At 33.6% G+C, this 19846-nt stretch overlaps 1 protein-coding gene across 1 annotated transcript; it reads left to right on the top strand.

The window, feature by feature from the left end:
- The first annotated feature begins 17289 nt into the window (after window positions 1–17289).
- On the top strand, window positions 17290–18734 carry LOC104908839 (small heat shock protein, chloroplastic). The gene is made up of 2 exons (XM_010698002.4): window positions 17290–17672; window positions 18167–18734. Exons 1-2 carry the CDS (start codon window positions 17432–17434, stop codon window positions 18472–18474), a joined length of 549 nt encoding a protein of 182 aa, XP_010696304.2. The 5' UTR covers window positions 17290–17431; the 3' UTR covers window positions 18475–18734.
- Window positions 18735–19846: the final 1112 nt, after the last annotated feature.

Raw genomic sequence — 19846 nt, 5'->3', positions numbered from 1 at the left:
CAAATTTGGATGTGAATGCGGATTCGAAACTTACCTCTATCGTAAACAATATTGAATTTAGTGTTTCCCTCCCTAATTTAGCCCTACTGTACGGAGTTCCCTATTCTGGGTTTGCGGATTATACTTCTCAGGCTTGGCCGTTTGTTCTCGGAGTGGACAACGCCACCATTTCCCGTATACACTCGGACCAACCTCTCCCTCATGCTCAAATCTTTCTTGTTTTTATGCTTTCTGCCAAATTCAAACTCCTTCGCAACCTAATTACCAAAACTCTTCTCCCTCATGTCGAAAACCGAGGTGATTGCTTGATCATGGACATGATCAAGTCTTGCTGTGGTTTCTTCACCACGGCACCCCTATTAGCCTTCCCCATCTCATGGTCCTTCACATGAGCAATTTGCAATCTAGCCTTGGTTTCTATCCGTATGGTTTATGGCTTACCAAAAATTTTCGGACCTATGGAGTGTTGACTGAAAGTTCGAGTGGTCTGAGTTTTAGGGATGTGATGGGGGATGGGGTTCTAAGTAAGATGGAGCTGTGTGTCATGGGAGGAGAATTGTTGAAGAAGGATTTCTTGGGTTTTCAACCAAAGGAAACATGTGATGGCTGCCTGAAAATGCAGATCAGGTGGCACAGGTGAACAAGCAGCTTCAACAACTTTTGGCTCGTGATCGTGCTCGAGATAGGTTGATGGGCCAGCAGCATATGCAGATTATGTCACCCCTTTCCTTGCTCCTCAAGCCTCCGTCTCATTGATTCACTTTGTACTTTGTTTTTGGATGTTGGGCCTTAGTTTTATAACTTTTGTTTTTATAATTGTTTTTGGTCATACTATATGGTTTTTTTTTTGGACTTTTGTGATGATTATGAAGTGGTGCATTACTGTAGCACCAGCATCACTAACTTACTTGTTTGAGTTACTAGACCTTTGTGGATCATTCTTATTTTGTGCAGTTTTTTGTCTCTTTGCTCCTTTTTAATAATGTCAAAAAGGGGAAATTACACATATAATATTCTAACTTTGGAACTATTTCAATGCTATGCTTTGTTTTGAATATAATATGAGCTTTTGGTATGTTGGTCATCATGGATGCTATTGGATTAAAGTATGAATGAATGTTACATGTGATAGTGCATATTTTAAGGGGGAATATTGGTTGTTTGTCATCATCAAACAGGGAGAATTCGTTATGTATGACTATATAGTTTTGATGATGATGAACAATATATATATATATATAATATATATATATATATATATATATATATATATATTATATATATATATATATATATATATATATATATATATATATATATATATATATATGCTATAATCTATATGGTTGTAACAGTGGTCCAAGAAAGATTATCAAGATTCGAAATTCATGAAAGGTTGAAGACTTTGAAGAAATGGAAGATTAAGATATTGTTACATGTTTCGTTACGATTATGCAAATGTAAAGTATTAGAACTGTGTGATGAACTTTGTGCTAAAAATAGAAATGTGAAATTAGAATGGTTGTTATTTTCTTAGAGTTAAGAAATTTGATAATCATATTAATTTCATATATCTATATGAAAAGGAAATACTAGTTCGAAATTCAAGATTATCAAAGAAAACGTATTTTAATAAATATCTTAAAAAACCGATTTGAAAAAGGATTTTAGAAAAACCAAGTAAAACCAAGTTTAAAAAGATTTTGTAAAAATCAATTTTAAGGAAAAAAACGTTTTGGAAAAGAATTTCGCAAGTAAAAGAAGTGTTAGTAAAGATAAAAGGAAAACTGATTTGGTTATCAAGTTGTAGATAAACATTGGTTTGAGAAAACTTATCTTATAAGGGTTAAAGATAAAGTTGAAGTTATAAGAAGATAAAGATTGTTTTCTTAAAGGAAAAAGTTTTATCCCTAATATTAGGAGTAAAAGATGATTATCACTTAGAGAAGGATTTTCGTTCAGAAAATAAACTATATAAGGAATAGAAACTCAGTTTCATAACTCACATTTTCAGAGAAAAAATATCGGAGATTTTGAGAGCTGAAAACTATTTCCTAAAGCACGGAGTATAGGACAAAGTACTAATCAGTGTAGGTAATTCAACGTTTGTAATTGTGCTCTATTTTTCTTGAATAAGAAGCACACTTTTGAGGATTTATTCTTTATGTAATTTCATTATTTATGCAGAGTAGCAACACTTAGAGTTTTTAGTGTTGGGGAGCACTACTAGGGTTAGTAGTGGGAGAATCATATTGTATCAAATGTTTGATATTTTAGGATTCAAATAATAAAAGAGTTTTGTTGTGTGGACGTAGATCTCAGAGGTGAGATTGATCCACGTCATTTCCGGTGTTTGTCATTTGAATTCGTTGATTTTAGATTGTGTTACGAGTTAGTTTTCGCAAAACACAAATCGTAGAATTCACAAGTCAATAACACTGTGTGAGGCACAACGCTATAGCAGAGTTTTTGCGAAAAGGGATTAAATTTTGTCACTCAATTCAACCCCCTCTTTCTTGTGTGTCACTTACGCTCTAACAGTTAATTTTTTCTAGGATTCGGTGATGCTTTTATTTTGGTGATGTTGTACATTCAATATTTGATCTTTTAACTCTGTACAACGAGAAAATATGTAATACATTTTGTAGAGAAAGTGACGAGCTCTGTCAATACCAGTAGTATAGTGTCTTTGGTCTTCAGCTCCTCACGTGGAAATGGGACATATCAATGAAGTTGACTAGTGTGTTGCGATTCATAAATATGAAAAGGGTTTCATAAGCTCGCTACACAAGGAAGCATTGGAGAATCAGGAAATGAAAGCTCCGTCTGTCCAGTCAATTGGAAAACGAAATGTTTTCGCTCTTTGAAAATCTCAAGGAAAATGTGCAAAATATTATAAAAGACTTGGTTTTTTTTCATGTCTAATTCGTATATATTCACCGGTTTTGTGCAACATAGAATTAGCTAGAGATTTCGTAATAGATATATGTAGCAATTATGAGAGTATTTTGTTTGATTTGGGTTTGGTTGTTCGATAATATCAGCTTTTCCAGCATTAGAGGTTGACAATTTCTCATACTTTTGCTAATAACTGCCTAAAAGCTGCTTGATTCTGTAGAACATTGGCCCTACTATAAATTCATCAAGGATCAACTCGAAAAAAACTAAAGGATAAGAATTGTTTGAGTGACTGGAGAAGGCTTATGTACGTCTATACCAGTACCCGGCACTATTGGCATTGTAAACAGAATAATTTATAACCGGTTTATCGGTTATGCATGTAAAAGCTTCTTTGGGATTTTGAAAAACTGCACTAACGTCTGGCCGTATTAGGTCGAGTTCGGACCTAGGCACGTGCTCTTATGTGCAGAAAATTCTACTACTAATCCGGTAATTTTCACACAATATATCAGGCTTATATATATGTCGTCCCTTTTTATGTCTCACCTGATACATGCTGACAATATTAGAGATGTTGATTTATCTCCATTACTAGTATTTTTTGTACGCTATGCATGCCGAGTAATGATAAAACCATATCAGATATGGGTAATTTTGCATATATCAAGGATAAGTTTGTCAATTCAAGTAATTTAGTAAGATGAGATTGTAAAAGCATGGGAATGGAGTATTCCCTTTCATTTCATAAGTTAGTTTGATAATATTTTTGAAAATTGTGCCATCCTCTCTCCAAACCTCACTCTTCAACCCACCCACCGAAATTGTAACTTAACGTTTGATGCTGGAAAATTCGCTGGAAAGACGCACGAATTAACTGTGTTTTTCGTGAATTGAAGGTATGTGGAGTACATACAAATGCAAATTTCTGTATTGGAGGAAATTACTTTATTAATATTGGAAGAAAAAAACCTTAACAAATATTTTAATGTGATATTAATAAGTAATTTACCACATGTTTTGTTAAAAAAAAAGATATGACTTTAAAAATAAAAATAAAAGACATGACTGCATGGCGGTGCTCACATCATTTCTATCATTTTAGCAATATATGTCAACTCAGAAACACAATATGTTACTACATTGTACATAACATTTTCGAACTTACAAAGTAAAGCCACCTTAACACTATCACATATGTTATTCAGAATATAATATAACTGATAAACACAAGACCATGCCTTCATTTTCGTTAGTTAATATATCGATACTAATAACACTAAGGTACTAAACAGATGAATTAAAAAATTAATTAATGTTTGTTAGTTTTTTATACAACAAAACCATCATTTTTTCAAGAAAACAATATCTACTAGTGTATAATCTTAATTTGTATGACTTATCATCCAATAAAATCATATACATACTAATAAACCTTGTAACAAGTATAAATTACCCAAAACGAATATTATATTGAACGTTAATGGGAAAAAATGTTAACGCATATTAGTTTTTTTTCACATCTAAATGATTGACTACTAATAGCACTAATTCAATGTCACATTAATAAGTAATTTGCGACGTGGTTTATCAAGAAAAAAGACATGCGTGGAAAATGTTCACATGAACACCATTTCTATCAATTTTGACAATGCAGAAACACAATATGTTGCTTCGTTAGTTAAAAGTTTTTTGAACTTATAACATAAAGCCACCTTAACATGACATTAAAATGTTGTTGACAAACACAATACGATCCCTTCATTAGTTAATAATCCGATACTAATTACACTAAATATATGCATGAGAAAATTTGATTAATGGTTGTTAGTTTTTTATACACCAAAACCATCATTTCTTCAAGAAAAACAATATCTATTAGTGTATACTCTTAATTTGTGTGACTTATCATCCAATAAAATCATATATATACTAATAAACCTTATAACAAGTATAAATTACCCAAAATGAATATTATATTGAATGTTAATGGAAAAAAAAAGCGCATATAGTTCTTTTTTCACATCTAAATGATTGACTACTAATAACACTATTTTAATGTCACATAAATAAGTAAATTGCGACGTGGTTTATTAAGAAAAAAAGGCATGCGTGAAAAATGTTCACATGAACACCATTTCTATCAATTTTGACAATACATGATAATGTAGAAACACAATATATATGTTGCTTAATTGGACATAAGTTTTTTGAACTTATAACGTAAAGCCACCTTAACACCATTACATATGTTGTTGACAATATAGCGGAAACGATAAATAAACACAATACTATGCTTCATTTCGAATACGAAATGATTAGTTCATACAACCATAATTATAAAAAGTACTTAAAATTATCCATACAATCATTATAATGCTAAGTGAGGTACTTAAAATTACACTTGCATTAGGTAGATCATTACAAAAGAAAGCAATCCGACGTGCAAAATACCACGAACATGTCATCGTTATCCATTTCCCATGTAGTAGTATATATGTACTCACAATAATGGAAAATTTTTTAGCGCCAAAACCAAAACCATAGTATTGTGTTATATTGTTTAATGTTCATTTGGTTTCCCCCAAAAAAAACAAGTTCTCCTTGTAGTACTTTTGTGTGATTCATAGGCGTTTAAGGGATTACATCATAAAGCATGTTTAAGCTGTATTGTGTTCCTATAAGAGAATCTTGTGTTTATAATTAGTAATATTGTGTTGGACCCCATTTAACCATATATTTTCTATTAAAATAATTGTGTTCGAATGGGTTTGTTATGCCAATGATGTTTGGGGTATCTACAAATATAAGGAGACTTTAATTATTGTAAAAGGGGTGTTCATTTCGGATATCTGATCCGAACGTTTCGGATATATTCAAATGTTCGGATTGGGAAAAATGTGATCCGAATTCGATTCAAAATATTTTGGAACAGATCGGGTCGGATATCCGAAATTGAAATGTTCAAAGGTAAAGTTCGTAAAATAAGTTTCGGTTCGAATTGAATCATCGGATATTTTGGATATCCTGACTTGAAAACATTTTTTCCCGATCGAGTATCCAATAAATTTCCATGATTCGTATATTCTCAGATATCCGCAAATGAACCCTAAACACCCTAAACCTTAATCCCTAAACTCGAAATATCCTAAAACAAAAAACAGAATTAGTAACAATTAACAACTAATAAGTTAGTGAATTACTGAGTTATTAGGTCTAGGTGAGTAACTGATTAAGTGCTAAGTTACTATATAGTAGTTGACAAGTTTAGTAACTATTTGATTTGACGTAATCGTTTGATGATTGACCATAAGTGACTTTAATGTATATTGTTTAAGTATATACTCCATTGTAATAACACATAAACGCAATAAGCCCGTAGCCAATACTGTAAGTATTAGTTTAGTAACTTTACTCATTTATAAATTGTTGTTATGTTTATTATTATTGTAACATATGAACCCTCATTATTATCACTTAGGCCTCATATGAACGGTAGTTATAATATATAATTGTCATTTTTTATAATATTATAACATATCAAGAGTCGTTATACTAATTTATAACCAATAGAGTGATAATATTGTGTTTCTTTATAAGAAATTCATATTATACAGTGACAATATTGTCTTCAGCTACCATTCTTTATCAATTATATGTTACACCTCGATGTTATTGGGCCATATACTATGGGCCACGACCAAATATTAATCCCCAATATTGTGTTATTGAACAAAGATAGAGTGTTAAATTTAGATATTATTGTGTTTTGTTACAATACAATATTCAGTTCCAATTTAAATTTATGATAGAGTATCTTGAGGTGAATTAAATATTATATCTTTCATAAGCAAATCATATAAAGTAAACATTTGCGCAATGTTCTTAAATTAAGTCAACATTTGGATTATCTTAGATTAAGCAAACATTACAATTACTTTAAAATTTGATGAAAAGTAAATGTTAGCAGCAAGTTAAATGGTGATGTGACAAAAGTTGTTGGGTTTATTTTCAATTTCAATTTTTTGTTTTATAATTTTAAACCTCTATTAAAAGTTTCTATCTTCCTCTCCAAATCTCTCTCTCTTCATCCTCTCTTTCTTCCCCATAACTCCTTCTCTTCACCAGAACACCATGTCTACGAGAAAACAAAATTCCTTCGGCTCTGGATGTTCACCTGATTTTTAACAAAATTCAACAACACTTTTTTTTGAAGGAGAAATTCAATAACACTTAATTTCCCACTTAATTTTGGTTTTTATTTCTCCCCATAATTTGCGTAAAGTTAACGTAAGAAGTTATGTTCACCTGGCTTGTGTCGTCAAGTCAATTGTAGAAGAGGAGATAGAGAGGGGAAGTCACTTTTTCCCATTTTCTTCCATTCCCCTTTTATTCCCTTTCTCAAATTCAAAAAGTTGAATATAATATGTTTTCTGAATTTAATACATTATTTTTGTACTTGCAGCTTTTTACAACATTACTTTTTCAATTTTATATTGCTGATATGGGTAAAGTAGCCCATATCTGATATGGTTTTATCAGGACTCATGCGTGCCTGACATATTAACATTTTTTTTTCTCAATTAGTTATTTATCAGTGCTACAAAAAAATTGATTAGCAAAAATATTTTTAATGATTTTTAATTTTTTCAATACATTTTTCATAAATCAATGTTTCATTGCTTTTTTTAGTTATTTATTTATCATTATTCAAATCTCTATTATATAAGTGAAGGAAATAGAAAGCCCGTGCTCAAATAAAGTAAAAGTATTTGTGTATCAAATTCAATCATTGAATATTATTAAATTAAAAGAGTTTCATTTATATAATAGTGTTTACCGAATAATAATCAACATTTAGGTTTTAAAATATTATCATTATAATTTGAATATGAAATCCAAGTTTTATTTTTTGTACAGATTGTTTCAATCAAGTTGTATTGCCAATTTAATTTTTGATCAGAATTTTTTACACACATTTAAGAAGAGAAAATCATTCTCCTTAATTTAATATTTAATTAAATTTGAAATTCAATTCCATTATTAACTTATTTAATATATATATGGCAAATAGGAAGAAGAAAAGACTATTTAATGTTATATGGCAATTTAAATCATTAAGGGTATATTAGACTTTTTGTGAGAGGACACCATCTTCCTCCCACTTCACTTATATAATAGAGATATATGAGAATTCTTAATAAAATTTTAATTTTCACTTGATTTTATCTAAGTCCCTTTATTTCAAGATAATTAATGAGGGCAAAAAAGTCAAAGAAATTCATATAAGAAACTCTAATGTAACTGGCAGATTTTTTCCCTCAAAAAGACAATGCTAGATTTTTATTAGTGAAGGTAACTTCTATATTTTTTAAAATAAAAAAAAATATGTACAATATCACCGCAGTGTCACATACGAATCGTGTGCAAACAATATTAGTGTCGTGTAATGCAAACAAAAGATAGCTTTATTAAACTATTTTTCGGAAAGTGTAACCCGAATCAATTCCCAATTCCTAATCAATTATTATAACCTATAACATGAAAATTTTGAACAATATGGGAAATTAGGGGAGATTTAGAGAAGAGTTCAAAAAAATTCAAATGTAAAATCCCTATTGGGAAGATTGAGTTTCACGAGCGAATAGTTAGTTTTTCTACATGGAAGAAATTAATAAGAATTAGAAGAAATTTTACTTTTTTTATTAAACTATTTTATGTAGTCTTTTTAAAGTACTCCCACCATGAATTGGGTCTTAGGCTAAGAGGGCAACTTTACGAGCCGAACAACGTAACTCTTCTTCATGCATGCACGCACCATCACTAATTTTATTCCACATTATATCCTTTGTTCTATATATTTACCATTTGTAGGAAACTTGAGCAAAAGTAGTAGTGAACTTTTATGCTTAAGAGATGTTTTTTTTTTTTATCAAAGAGTATTGTTGTTTGATGGTAAAGGGAGAGATTGTTTGTGGGACAATGGTAGGCTTTGTAATGTTTTTTTCATACATTATCAAGGTTTACACCATCACCTATTTATAGGTGTGGTAAGAAAACTTGTGCATCCTCTAGATTTTTCTAGGATTTTTTACATCTAGATTTCTCTTAAGACTTTTCTAGGATTTTCCCTAGGCTAAATATTATTATATATCATTCTAGAAAGATACCTAGGTTTTTCTAAGATAGATATTTTCATGGATATTTTTCTAGATTACTTTAGATATTATAATTACATGATCTTTATACTAATATGAAGAATATTCTTCATTAATATCTAATACTCCCCCTTAATCTGAAAATTCTTGTACTCCGAGTTGTCTTTTGAATTGGATGAACTTTTCTGTTGGAATTGCTTTTGTGAATATGTTTGCGAGCTGCTCTTCCGTCTTGCAAAATTGTAGCTCGATCTCTTGCTTTTCAGCTAGTTCTCGGATGAAGTGATGTCGTAACTCGATATGCTTCGTTCGGGCAGGAAAGACTAGATTCTTTATCACAACAATTGTCGACATATTGTCACAATAAATTGTTGTTGGCTCCTCTGTGATTTGTTGTAGATCACCAAGAATCCTTTTAAGCCAAAATGCTTCACATGCGGCACTTGTTGCTGCTATGTATTCTGCTTCAGATGATGATAGAGCCACTGTTGCTTGCTTCTTTGATGACCGTGATTTAACTTTGGATCCTAGCTGGAAGACGTAGCCACTTGTACTTTTTCGTTCATCGATGCTCCCAGCCCAATCGTTATTTGTGTAGCCTTTGAGCTTGTTGTCATCCTCGGCTTCGTACAAGATTCCATAGCTCTTTGTTCCTTTGATGTATTGTAGAATTCTCTTTGTTGCTGCTAAGTGAGCTTTACTTGGCTCACTCATGAACCTTGATACCATGATGACTGCATGTACTATGTCGGGCCTTGTGTTCGTGAGATATATGAGGGAACCAACCAAACTTCGATATATTGAAGCATCGACTTTCTCTTTGCCATTATTCTTGGATAATTTTTCACTAATTGCCATTGGAGTAGCCAATGACTTGCAATCATTCATGTTGAAATTTTTGAGTAGGTCTTCGGCATATTTCTCTTGTGAGAGAAATATTTTGCCTGGGCTTTGCTTGACTTGCATGCCAAGGAAGTACTTCATGGCTTCAAGGTCGATCATCTCATACTCCGACATCATTGCTTTCTTGAATTCTTTAATCATTTTCAAACTCGTGCATGTGTAGATTAGATCATCTACATAGAGACACAAAATGAGAAAATCTTGAGCTCCTTGGATGATATATAGTGATGGCTCACTTGGGCTTTTGGTAAACCCGACCATTTTGGATGAGGTAGGCATAAATTTTGATATTCCAGGCCCTGGGAGCTTGCTTAAACCCATTAAGGGCTTTACGAAGGCGGTATACTTGGTCTTCTTTGCCTTTGATGGGATATCCTTGCGGTTTCTCAACATACTTCTTCTTCGAGCTCCCCATTTAGAAATGATGACTTGACATCTAATTGAAAGACTGGTAATTTAAGTTGAGCAGTAAGAGAAAGGATTGATATGATAGTCTCCATGCGGACAACAGGAGCATATGTCTCGTTAAAGTCAATCCTTAGTTATTGGGAGTAACCTTTTGCGACGAGACGAGCCTTCTTCATTATCCTTGACCTTATAGACCCATCTGAGACCAATCACATTCTTTGTCTTAGGTTTCTACAAGCTCCCAAGTCTTGTTCTTCTCGATCATCTTCATTTCTTCATCCATGGCTTCGATCCATTTTTCTTCGCATGCTGCTTCTTGAAAGCTTTGTGGTTTGCTGGTGAAGAGGGCCATGATAGCTTGATTGCACTGAAAAACTTCCAAGTAGCTTGCTGGTCTTCGATCCCTTTGTGATAGTCAAACTGGAGCTGGACTATGAGAGTTACATTGTGTTGTTGGACTCACAGATCTCGAGGATGTTGTTGGAGATCTGGGCGATGATAGGCTGGAAGACGGTTGAATTACTGGAGGAGTCGGACCTTCATCTTCACTTGGACTTGGTGGAAGAAAATCTCCTTCACATGGTTGAGATTCCTTTTCTGTCCACGTCCATTGAGCTCCTTCATCGAAATTGATATCTCTTGAGATTATTAACTTATTAGATTCAGGTTGATAGAGACGATATCCTTTAGACTCGTCACTATATCCGATGAAGATATATTTTTCTCCTTTTCCATCGAGTTTTTCCCGATTTTCTTTCGAGATGTGGGCATATGCGATGCACCTGAATACTTTGAGGTGCTTCACTCTTGGTTTTCTTTTATGCCAAGCTTCATAGGGTGTCATATCCATGACGACCTTCATGGGAGATCGATTGAGAATGTAGATAATCGTATGTACAGCTTCGGCCCAAAAACATTTGGGTAAGTTTTTACCTTGCATCATACTTTGTGCCATCTCAGCAATGGTTTGATTTTTTCTCTCTGCAACACCATTTTGCCGAGGTGTGCATCTTACACTTAATTTTCTTTTGATTCCATGCTTTTTATAAAAGTCGTTGAACTCATTACTTGTGAATTCTCCCCCATGATTTGTTACAATTTTTATAGAATGCCCACTTTGTTTTTATAGTGAAGGCTTTAAATGGCATGAAGTGGGAAAATGCTTCTAATTTTTGCTCCAAGATATAAACCCACATCATGCGAGTGAAATCATCGACAAATAATAGAAAATATCTTTTTCCGCCAAGAGACAGATTTCTGGTAGGGGCCCATATATTTGCGTGAACGAGCTCTAATAGGGCTCTGGCCCTCCAAGATGGAGTAGAGAATGGCAATCTATGCATTTTTTCCATATATACAACTCTCATAAATTTTTCATTCATTAGTTATAGGTGTAAGCCAAATCACCATTTCTTTTTGTTTTAACAGTTTTAAACTGTTAAACTTTAGATGTCCGAATCTTAAATGCCACAACGTGGACTCATCCACTATATAACTCAGGACAACATTATGCTTCAATTGCATTCTTAATGAGAATATTTTATTAGGATCTATTTGAGTGGTAGTAATTAATTTCCCTTTTTTCCTATCAAATATGAGACATTTATTAGCATCGAACTTCACCATGTAGCCTCTTTGGATCAGTTGGCCTATACTTAACAAATTTTGTGCAAGCCTGGGGACATAGAAAACATCGTAAATGAATTTTGATGAGCCATTTTTTATTTACACGGCTATTGTCCCCTTGCCAGCAACCTCTTGGTTGCTTCCATGACCAAGAGTAATTTGTGTTTTTATATTTTCATCTAGACTAACAAATGAATTTTTATTGCCAGTCATATGGTTAGAACAACCACTATCGATATACCATATATCATTTGACTCTTGGTGAGCATTTAAACATGTATAAAATGATTGATCTTTGGGCTCCTTATTTTCTATAAAATTGGCATCGCCCTTTTGCCGGAACCAACAATCTTTTTCAAAACGAGTGTGTTTTTTGCATTCTTTACACTTATACCAGCAATCTTGTGTATTATGGCCATTTTTCTTACATAAATTACAATAGGAGCCAGATTGATTTTTTTAGTTCCTTGATTTTTATATGTTCCTCTCCCCCGGCCACGATTATATGATGTCCCTCCTTTTTGGAAATTTTTACCGTAGCCATTTTTATTTTTATTTTCTCCATTATTAGAGAATTCTCTCCATTACTAGTGGCCGCTCTGTAAATCTACGCATTCTATCTTCATGTGCTAGAAGGGAGCCCATTAATTCAGTTAAACTTAATTTAGATATATCTTTATTGGACTCCTCTATGGCAACAACTATGTGATCATAATTTTTGGGGAGACTTCTTAATGTTTTCGGATTACTTGGGCATCTTCAATTTTATCTCCATTAGTTCAGATTTGATTTATTATATTTGTTACCCAACTAAAAAAACTCTTTCATTTTCCGTCATTAATAGATTATCAAAGTCTCTCCACAAAGATTGGAGTTTAAAGAGTATTACCTTCTCGGAGCCCCTATATTTTGTCTCTAGAATACTCCAAGTCTCCTTGGCCGTTGTAGCAGTCATAATAGTAGGGAGGATTGTTTCATCTACTCCCCGATATATTAAGGATATGGCATAATTGTCCCTTATTCGATTTTGTTTATATTGCTTTCGTATGCTTCATCCCAAGTAGCTTCTTGGATCAAATTATTTGGTTGTTCATAACCATTTTGCACTTCCTCCCACAAATCTTGTGAGATAAATATGAATTTCATTTGAATAGACCATTGTTGATATTTGTATCCCTTAAATGTAGGTACCCAATTTACTTGGGGGTAGTTAAATGTGGTTGAGGTTGAAGTGTTTGAAGAAGTCATTTTAATTTATGTGGTGTTTGGTTTTAATTTAAGGGAGTTGGTTTATTTTGCGTTTGGTGTATAAATTTTATGGGGGTATGATAATTTGTATAATATAGTGGAGGTTTGGATTTAAATGGCTCTGATACCAAATATAGGAAACTTGGTGAACTTTTATTTAAGAGATGTTTTTTCTATCAAAGAGTATTGTTGTTTGATGGTAAAGTAGGGGGAGATTGTTTGTAGAAAATGGTAGGCTTTGTCATCAACTTTGTAATGTTTTTTTCATACATTATCAAGGCTTACATTATCACCTATTTATAAGTGTGGTAAGAAAACTTGTGCATCCTCTAGATTTTTCTAGAATTTTTTACATATAGATTTCTCTTAGGACTTTTCTAGGATTTTTCCTAGGCTATATATTATTATACATTATTCTAGAAAGATATCTAAATTTTTCTAACATAGATATTTCATGGATATTATCCTAGATTACTCTAGATATTATAATTACATGATCTTTCTACTAATATGAAGAATTTTCTTGATTAATATCTAATACCCTTACAATGTTCTATTTTCTTACACCACCACTTTATAATTATGCCCGTCACTAACATATCACTATTGTAAATCTAAGATTATTGTTATGATATGTTACAAACTCATAGTTAGTGCTTTTTTGGTTAAATGTAGGAAGTATGAATTTCTTGGAAGTTTATTTTCCCATTTAATTATATTTCCTAGGATTTTCTAAATGTTGTTTGGTGATTCATGGAAAATAAAAGTTCTTATGGGAATTTCCACTTACCTAGGTCCCCCTAGGTAAGTAATTTCGTCCATTTTATGGGAAGTGGAACTTCCTAGGAATTTATACTTTCCATGAATTTGTCAACTAAAGAACATCAACAAGTTTCAATTCCTAAGAATTTTAACTTCCCATATTAAACAATGTCAACCAAACAAGCACTTAGAGTCTAAGGATAATTAATTGATACAATTAGATGAGCAAAAAATGGAAGAGTGTTTCCCTAATATAAATATTTTAATTTATATGAGGGGATTTTGGGAAGTCAACTTTGCCATCGGTACGAGTTAAGAGGTTTGATGGATATCTTCTCAACGCAAAAGAAGACTAAGCTACCATGAGGTGGTCGCGGAAATTTCTGTGATGCTCAAGTTGAAGATTTTATTTATAGAATCCGAAAGTAAAATAAGAGAGTCCATTATTTCATATATATTACAGGTGTCAAAAACAGGACCGACCTATGGGTGAACCCACATGCGACCTAGACCAACCTGTTCCGAGTCAAGAGTGGTCAGTTGGAAAGATGACCCATTCCATCCAGCATTCACCTGTGTCCAGTTGAACCCGTGGAATTAGTAACCCAACCTGAACTGGCCCGATCCAGGTCGGACCCGTGCCTAGTTGCACCCGTGAGCAACGACCCAGACCCAACTTGTTTCCGACCCAAAACTAACCCACACCTAACTTCACCCACCACTGACCTAGTTAAACTCACCCACACTAGTGGACAAAACCTTATATGTGCCTTAGTAATAGATTCAGTGTTTGTAAAACCGCATTCGAAAATCAACATTAAAAATGGGAGGAAAAGTTGGGAGTACAATCTAATGTGGTCCTCTTGTGGACCGCATCATATTAAATGAACCGATGCTATTTTTTAAAAATATGATACGGTTTGGTGGACCGCATCAGATTTGTGTAATGTTTTCGCTCAATTTGGCCTAGCACGCCCAGCACGCTAATTATAAGCCTCCTCACTCCTAACCCTAACACGCACTCTCCTCTCCTCCTGACCTAGACTCTCTCTCCTCCCTCATAACCCAGTCGTCAAACCCTAATCTCCCTCCTATCCCTTTTCTCTCTCTCCCCTCTACTCCTCCCTCATGCACCATGCCATCAAATCCCTTCTCTCACCTCTTTCCTCTCTATTATCATGCATTTCACAAACAAAAACCCACAAACAAATGAAGAAACCAAGAACGATGAATGAAGAACGAAGAAAATGAAGAACGAAGAAACGAAGAGCGTAAATGGGGAATGAAGAAACGGGATCGAAATGAAGAGCGAAACGAAGAAATGAAGAGACGAAGAATCGAAGAAATTGGTATTTTTTCCGTTTTTCCGTTTTATTTGGGTTTTACTTTTTGGATCTGGTTTTGAATGTAGGTTTTTATTTTGATTTTTTGGGCTGCCATTTTCGTTTCGAATTTTTTGCCTTTCATTTTCTTACAATTTTTCGCTCTTAATTTTCGCTTTTTCGCTCTTTATTTTCGTTTTTCGCTCTTCATTTTCGCTTTTTCGCTTTTTATTTTCGCTTTTTCGTTCATAATCTTCGCTCTTATTTTTCCCTTTATTTTGATAATTCTTTATATATGTTAATTTGTTATCTTTGTTTATTTGTATAATTTTCTATATTTATGTTGAAATGTTGTTTCTAGGTACGTATTTATGTTTAGTTTTTATATAATTTTCTGTATATATGTAGTTAATTTTCTATGTATTTTTTTTTTGTAATTTTGGATTGTTTCTATGTATTTTGTATAATTATGGATTGTTTCTATGTATTTTGTATGATTTTGGATTGTTTCTATATACTCCCTCCGTTTCCTAAAGATCTTCCCTCTTTCCGTTTAAGGGTGTTTCCAAAAGATCTTCCCTCTTTTGCTTAATTCATTATTTGGCAAAACAAATTTCCCTATTTACCCTCTCATGTCACTATCATATGGTCCACCATTACATTATTAATTCAATTTTACTCCCTTTCTCTCTCCTACTTTAACCCCTTTTTATTTGTTTTTTTATCTTAACCCCTTTCTCTCTCCTACTTTACTCACACCATGCCCCACACAACTTGATTTTCCTTGGTATCTGTAGGAACAGTAAGTGGGAAGATCTTTAGGAAACGGATGGAGTATATGGTTATATGTTAGAATTTGTTTTACATTCCACTTTCCAAGTAGAATATGTTATAATTTTGGAGTCCACAACAATCTGGCCATACGCGTACTGCAGACCTGCAACCAGCTGGTCTGCACTTTTATTTGACATGAATTAAAAGTTTATTGATGCGGTTCATTAACTGATGCGGTTTTCCTTCAAATCCGCATCAGTAAATCATTCACTGATCCGGTTTTGGACCGGATCAGTAAATCATTTACTGATCCGGTTTTGGACCAGATCGATAAATAAGTAAAATCTCTGCTGCAAACCCATCTGATGCGAACCAAAATCGCGTCAGTAAGCTCAATTTTGACCGCATTAGATGGGCTTTTTTCCACTAGTGTCGGTTTCCACCGACCCAGTTGTCACCCGATCCAGGTTGCATGCCTGCACTTATTTTATGACATGAATTTAAAGTTTACTGATGCGATTCTGAAGGAAAACCGCATCAGTAAATCATTTATTGATCCGATTTTGGACCGGATCAGTAAATCATTTACTGATCCGGTTTGGACCAGATCAGTAAATAAATAGGATCTGCTGCAAATCCATATGTGACCCCTTTAGGGTAAAAATTACCCTCATTGTACATTAAATTATTGTATATCCGTTTTAGACAAGAATTTGTGGTGGGATTGAGGGAGTAGTTATAAAAACGTATTGGGTATATATCTTCAAAAATGAAAACTATAAGTTAGATTTTCACAAATTACAAGAATTCTCCTTTTGAGGGGAAATTATGGGAATAAGATAACATGAAATATTACTCTGCTCTCACACTCACACTTATATTCAAATTCTTTAATACGCAGTTCTGAAATGTGGAATAACTGAGATGCAAGTGATGTCTTACTAAAAATCAAAGCAAAGTCTTGAGGCAACATATTCCAGCAAAAGGAAAAATGAATAGAATATAAAGGATCCTATAATAGATTTTTAAAACATAGGATTTGTACCATTTATAGGTGTTCCGTGTTCTTTTAAAAAAGAACATTTTTTTTTTATCTGGAAAAGGCCTAATTGAATTACTTCAAATTCAATCAACAGCCATCAATTTGGGGAATGAGGCTTCTTTAAGAAAAAAGGGCAATTACAGAATGAGGCTTCTTCTAGCAAAAAGAGTTCACAACCTCTATAAATAACAACTGATGATAAATAAATACACACAACTTGCAATATTAACTATATTTAGTAAACTTGCTCATAGTAGGGTCTGATCACCAGCATATATTACTAAAAAGAAATGGCGACCAACATGTTGACAAGCTCTCCTTCAACTCTGGTGTCAAGCAGGGGCTTTCCTAGTCCCCTACCAGTTGGTTTGTGCCCGCCTTCGGTGTTGTCGGCAGCACCATCGAAGAAACCACCCTCAAGGCCTTCCGGCCTGGTGGTGCGAGCCCAACAGGGAGGTGGACAGCAAATGGACCCAGTGACTGGTGAACACTTCCATAAAAAGGTCGCCCTCATTGAAACCTCTCCTTACGGTAAATATTCCATTTCTACACCACCTTTTCCGATTTACACTTGTCATTTGGTAGTTTTTGTCCATGTTATCTATAATATCTAAATAAGCAGGGGTCTAATCAGTTAGGGCCGTTCGGTATTACTGTTGTTTTCTTTTTTTGGTTTTTTGATTTTCAAAGTCATATGATATATGTTCTATAATTAATAAAAAATTAGTTAAATTTATTGGGAATATGATGATCTTGAAAACTGACAACTGAAAAGTGAAAACCACTTTTTGTGGTTTTCAGTTTTTGGTTTTTAGTTTTCAAAAAAACTGAAAACAAAAAACGATAACGAACTGGGCATTAGAGTTATGTTTAACTTATTATCGATGTCTTACAAATATATGTACGTTGTTTTGGTACGACATCTTCATTTCCTAGTACGTTCATCTATGATATATTTGCATGATGCATTGCCAACCTGAAAAATGAACAAAATATGCTTAGAATATTGCTATGATTGATTGCAGTCCGTACTCCGTGGAACACTAGTGAGGATGAACACGAAATCAAGATGTGGTTCGACATGCCGGGACTTGCGGCTGAAAATATTGAAGTGGATGTTGTGGATAACTTGCTAGTCATCAAAGGAGAAGGTGGAATTGATGCTTTTGGGAGGAAGATTTTCAGCCCCTATGATAGTAGGGTTCAATTGCCTACTAATTCTTGGAGGGAAGAGATAACAGCCATGTTTAAGAATGGTGTTCTCTACATAACTGTGCCTAAGATTACCAAATTTGAGCACAAAATTATTCACATTCCAGTTAGATCAGCTTAAAAGTAACTTTTCTATATGAATTGTCTCCCCAACTCTTTGGGAAAGATCATGTGTTAAGAGCTTTATTACGCTAATAAGGGAGTATAGCTGAATAGCTCTATTTGTTTTTAAAGTTTTCAAGCCGTATGACATTATTAGTTGGTACAATGGAATACTGTATAATAAGCCTGCTTAGTCTTAAAAATGTCAAGCTCTACTCAAATATGGTGTTGCATCGGATCATAAATTCGTTTATTATACTTCTTTTGTTTTCTTTTTTATGATTTCACCATTTGCATCATTACACTATACACACATTTTAGGTAAGGAAAAAGTTTAGTAATAAAGGATTTTATTAGATTCATTTTGATATAGATACATTCAAAATATATAATTTATAAAAGAGTAATTGAAGATATTAATGTTTCAAATAATGCATTGATATGCTTGAAACTCCAAAGGATGTAATTATCAAAACTTGGAGGAATTAAATTATATTTATATCATGGAGAATTTAGAGGATTAGAAAGAAGTTATGATATATTATTAATAAAAGACTAAGTGTATACACAATGTACAACTAATAAGTTTAATAAAGGAAATTTTGTCAACAAAAAACCTTTTACAAGTTCAGTTTTGCGATTCAAAACCTTAAAAAAGCATTTTTTGCGAAAACAAATCAAAATGTTAATTGTTTTTGCACGATGAAACCTGAGACCATTTTCCGATGTTGACCATTGACTTTCCAGCATTGACCACCTCTATATCCCTTCTTCCTCCATAATCACCACCTAGCCACCATTACCAACACCTACCGCCAGCCCCCGCCCACCCTTGCAGCCCCCACTTCACCCCTAGCCCAATCCCCACCACCTGCAGCCCACCCAACTCTACCAACAACCCCCAACCCCTTCCACCCCATCACGCGGCAACTCCCCACCACCCCTACCCTCTATCCTCTCCCTCAGCAACCTAGAAAATTTGAACCCACCACCATCACATGACCATAACACCATGAACCCCCTATCACCACGAAACCCACTATCCACTACCACCACAAATAAAAAAAAACTACCTCGAAAACCTTTGCTCAACATCAAACCAAAAACCACAAATGAGCATATATCGAACTTAAAACTAAAAATCAAATATTTGGGTTTGATACTTTGAGAGTCAAACCTTAAATTCGATTATTGGGTTTAAAACTTTGAGATTTAAGGTGAAAATTTCCAAAAATAAGTGTTCGAATTTGAGATTCAAACAAAAAAAAAAAACCCCATAAAAAGAAGGAATGAGGTACTTAGGAAGGGATGAGGCTCACAATTTGAAGTGGCAGCACATAGGAGGAGGAGAGGTGCGAGAGAAGAAAGTGGGAACCATGGAAAGTGAGAGA

The sequence above is a fragment of the Beta vulgaris genome, chromosome 7, assembly GCF_026745355.1.
Source record: "Beta vulgaris subsp. vulgaris cultivar EL10 chromosome 7, EL10.2, whole genome shotgun sequence".
Lineage (NCBI taxonomy): Eukaryota > Viridiplantae > Streptophyta > Magnoliopsida > Caryophyllales > Amaranthaceae > Beta > Beta vulgaris.
The sequence above is the reverse complement of the archived record's forward strand: the minus strand, read 5'-3'. Positions and strand labels throughout refer to the sequence as shown.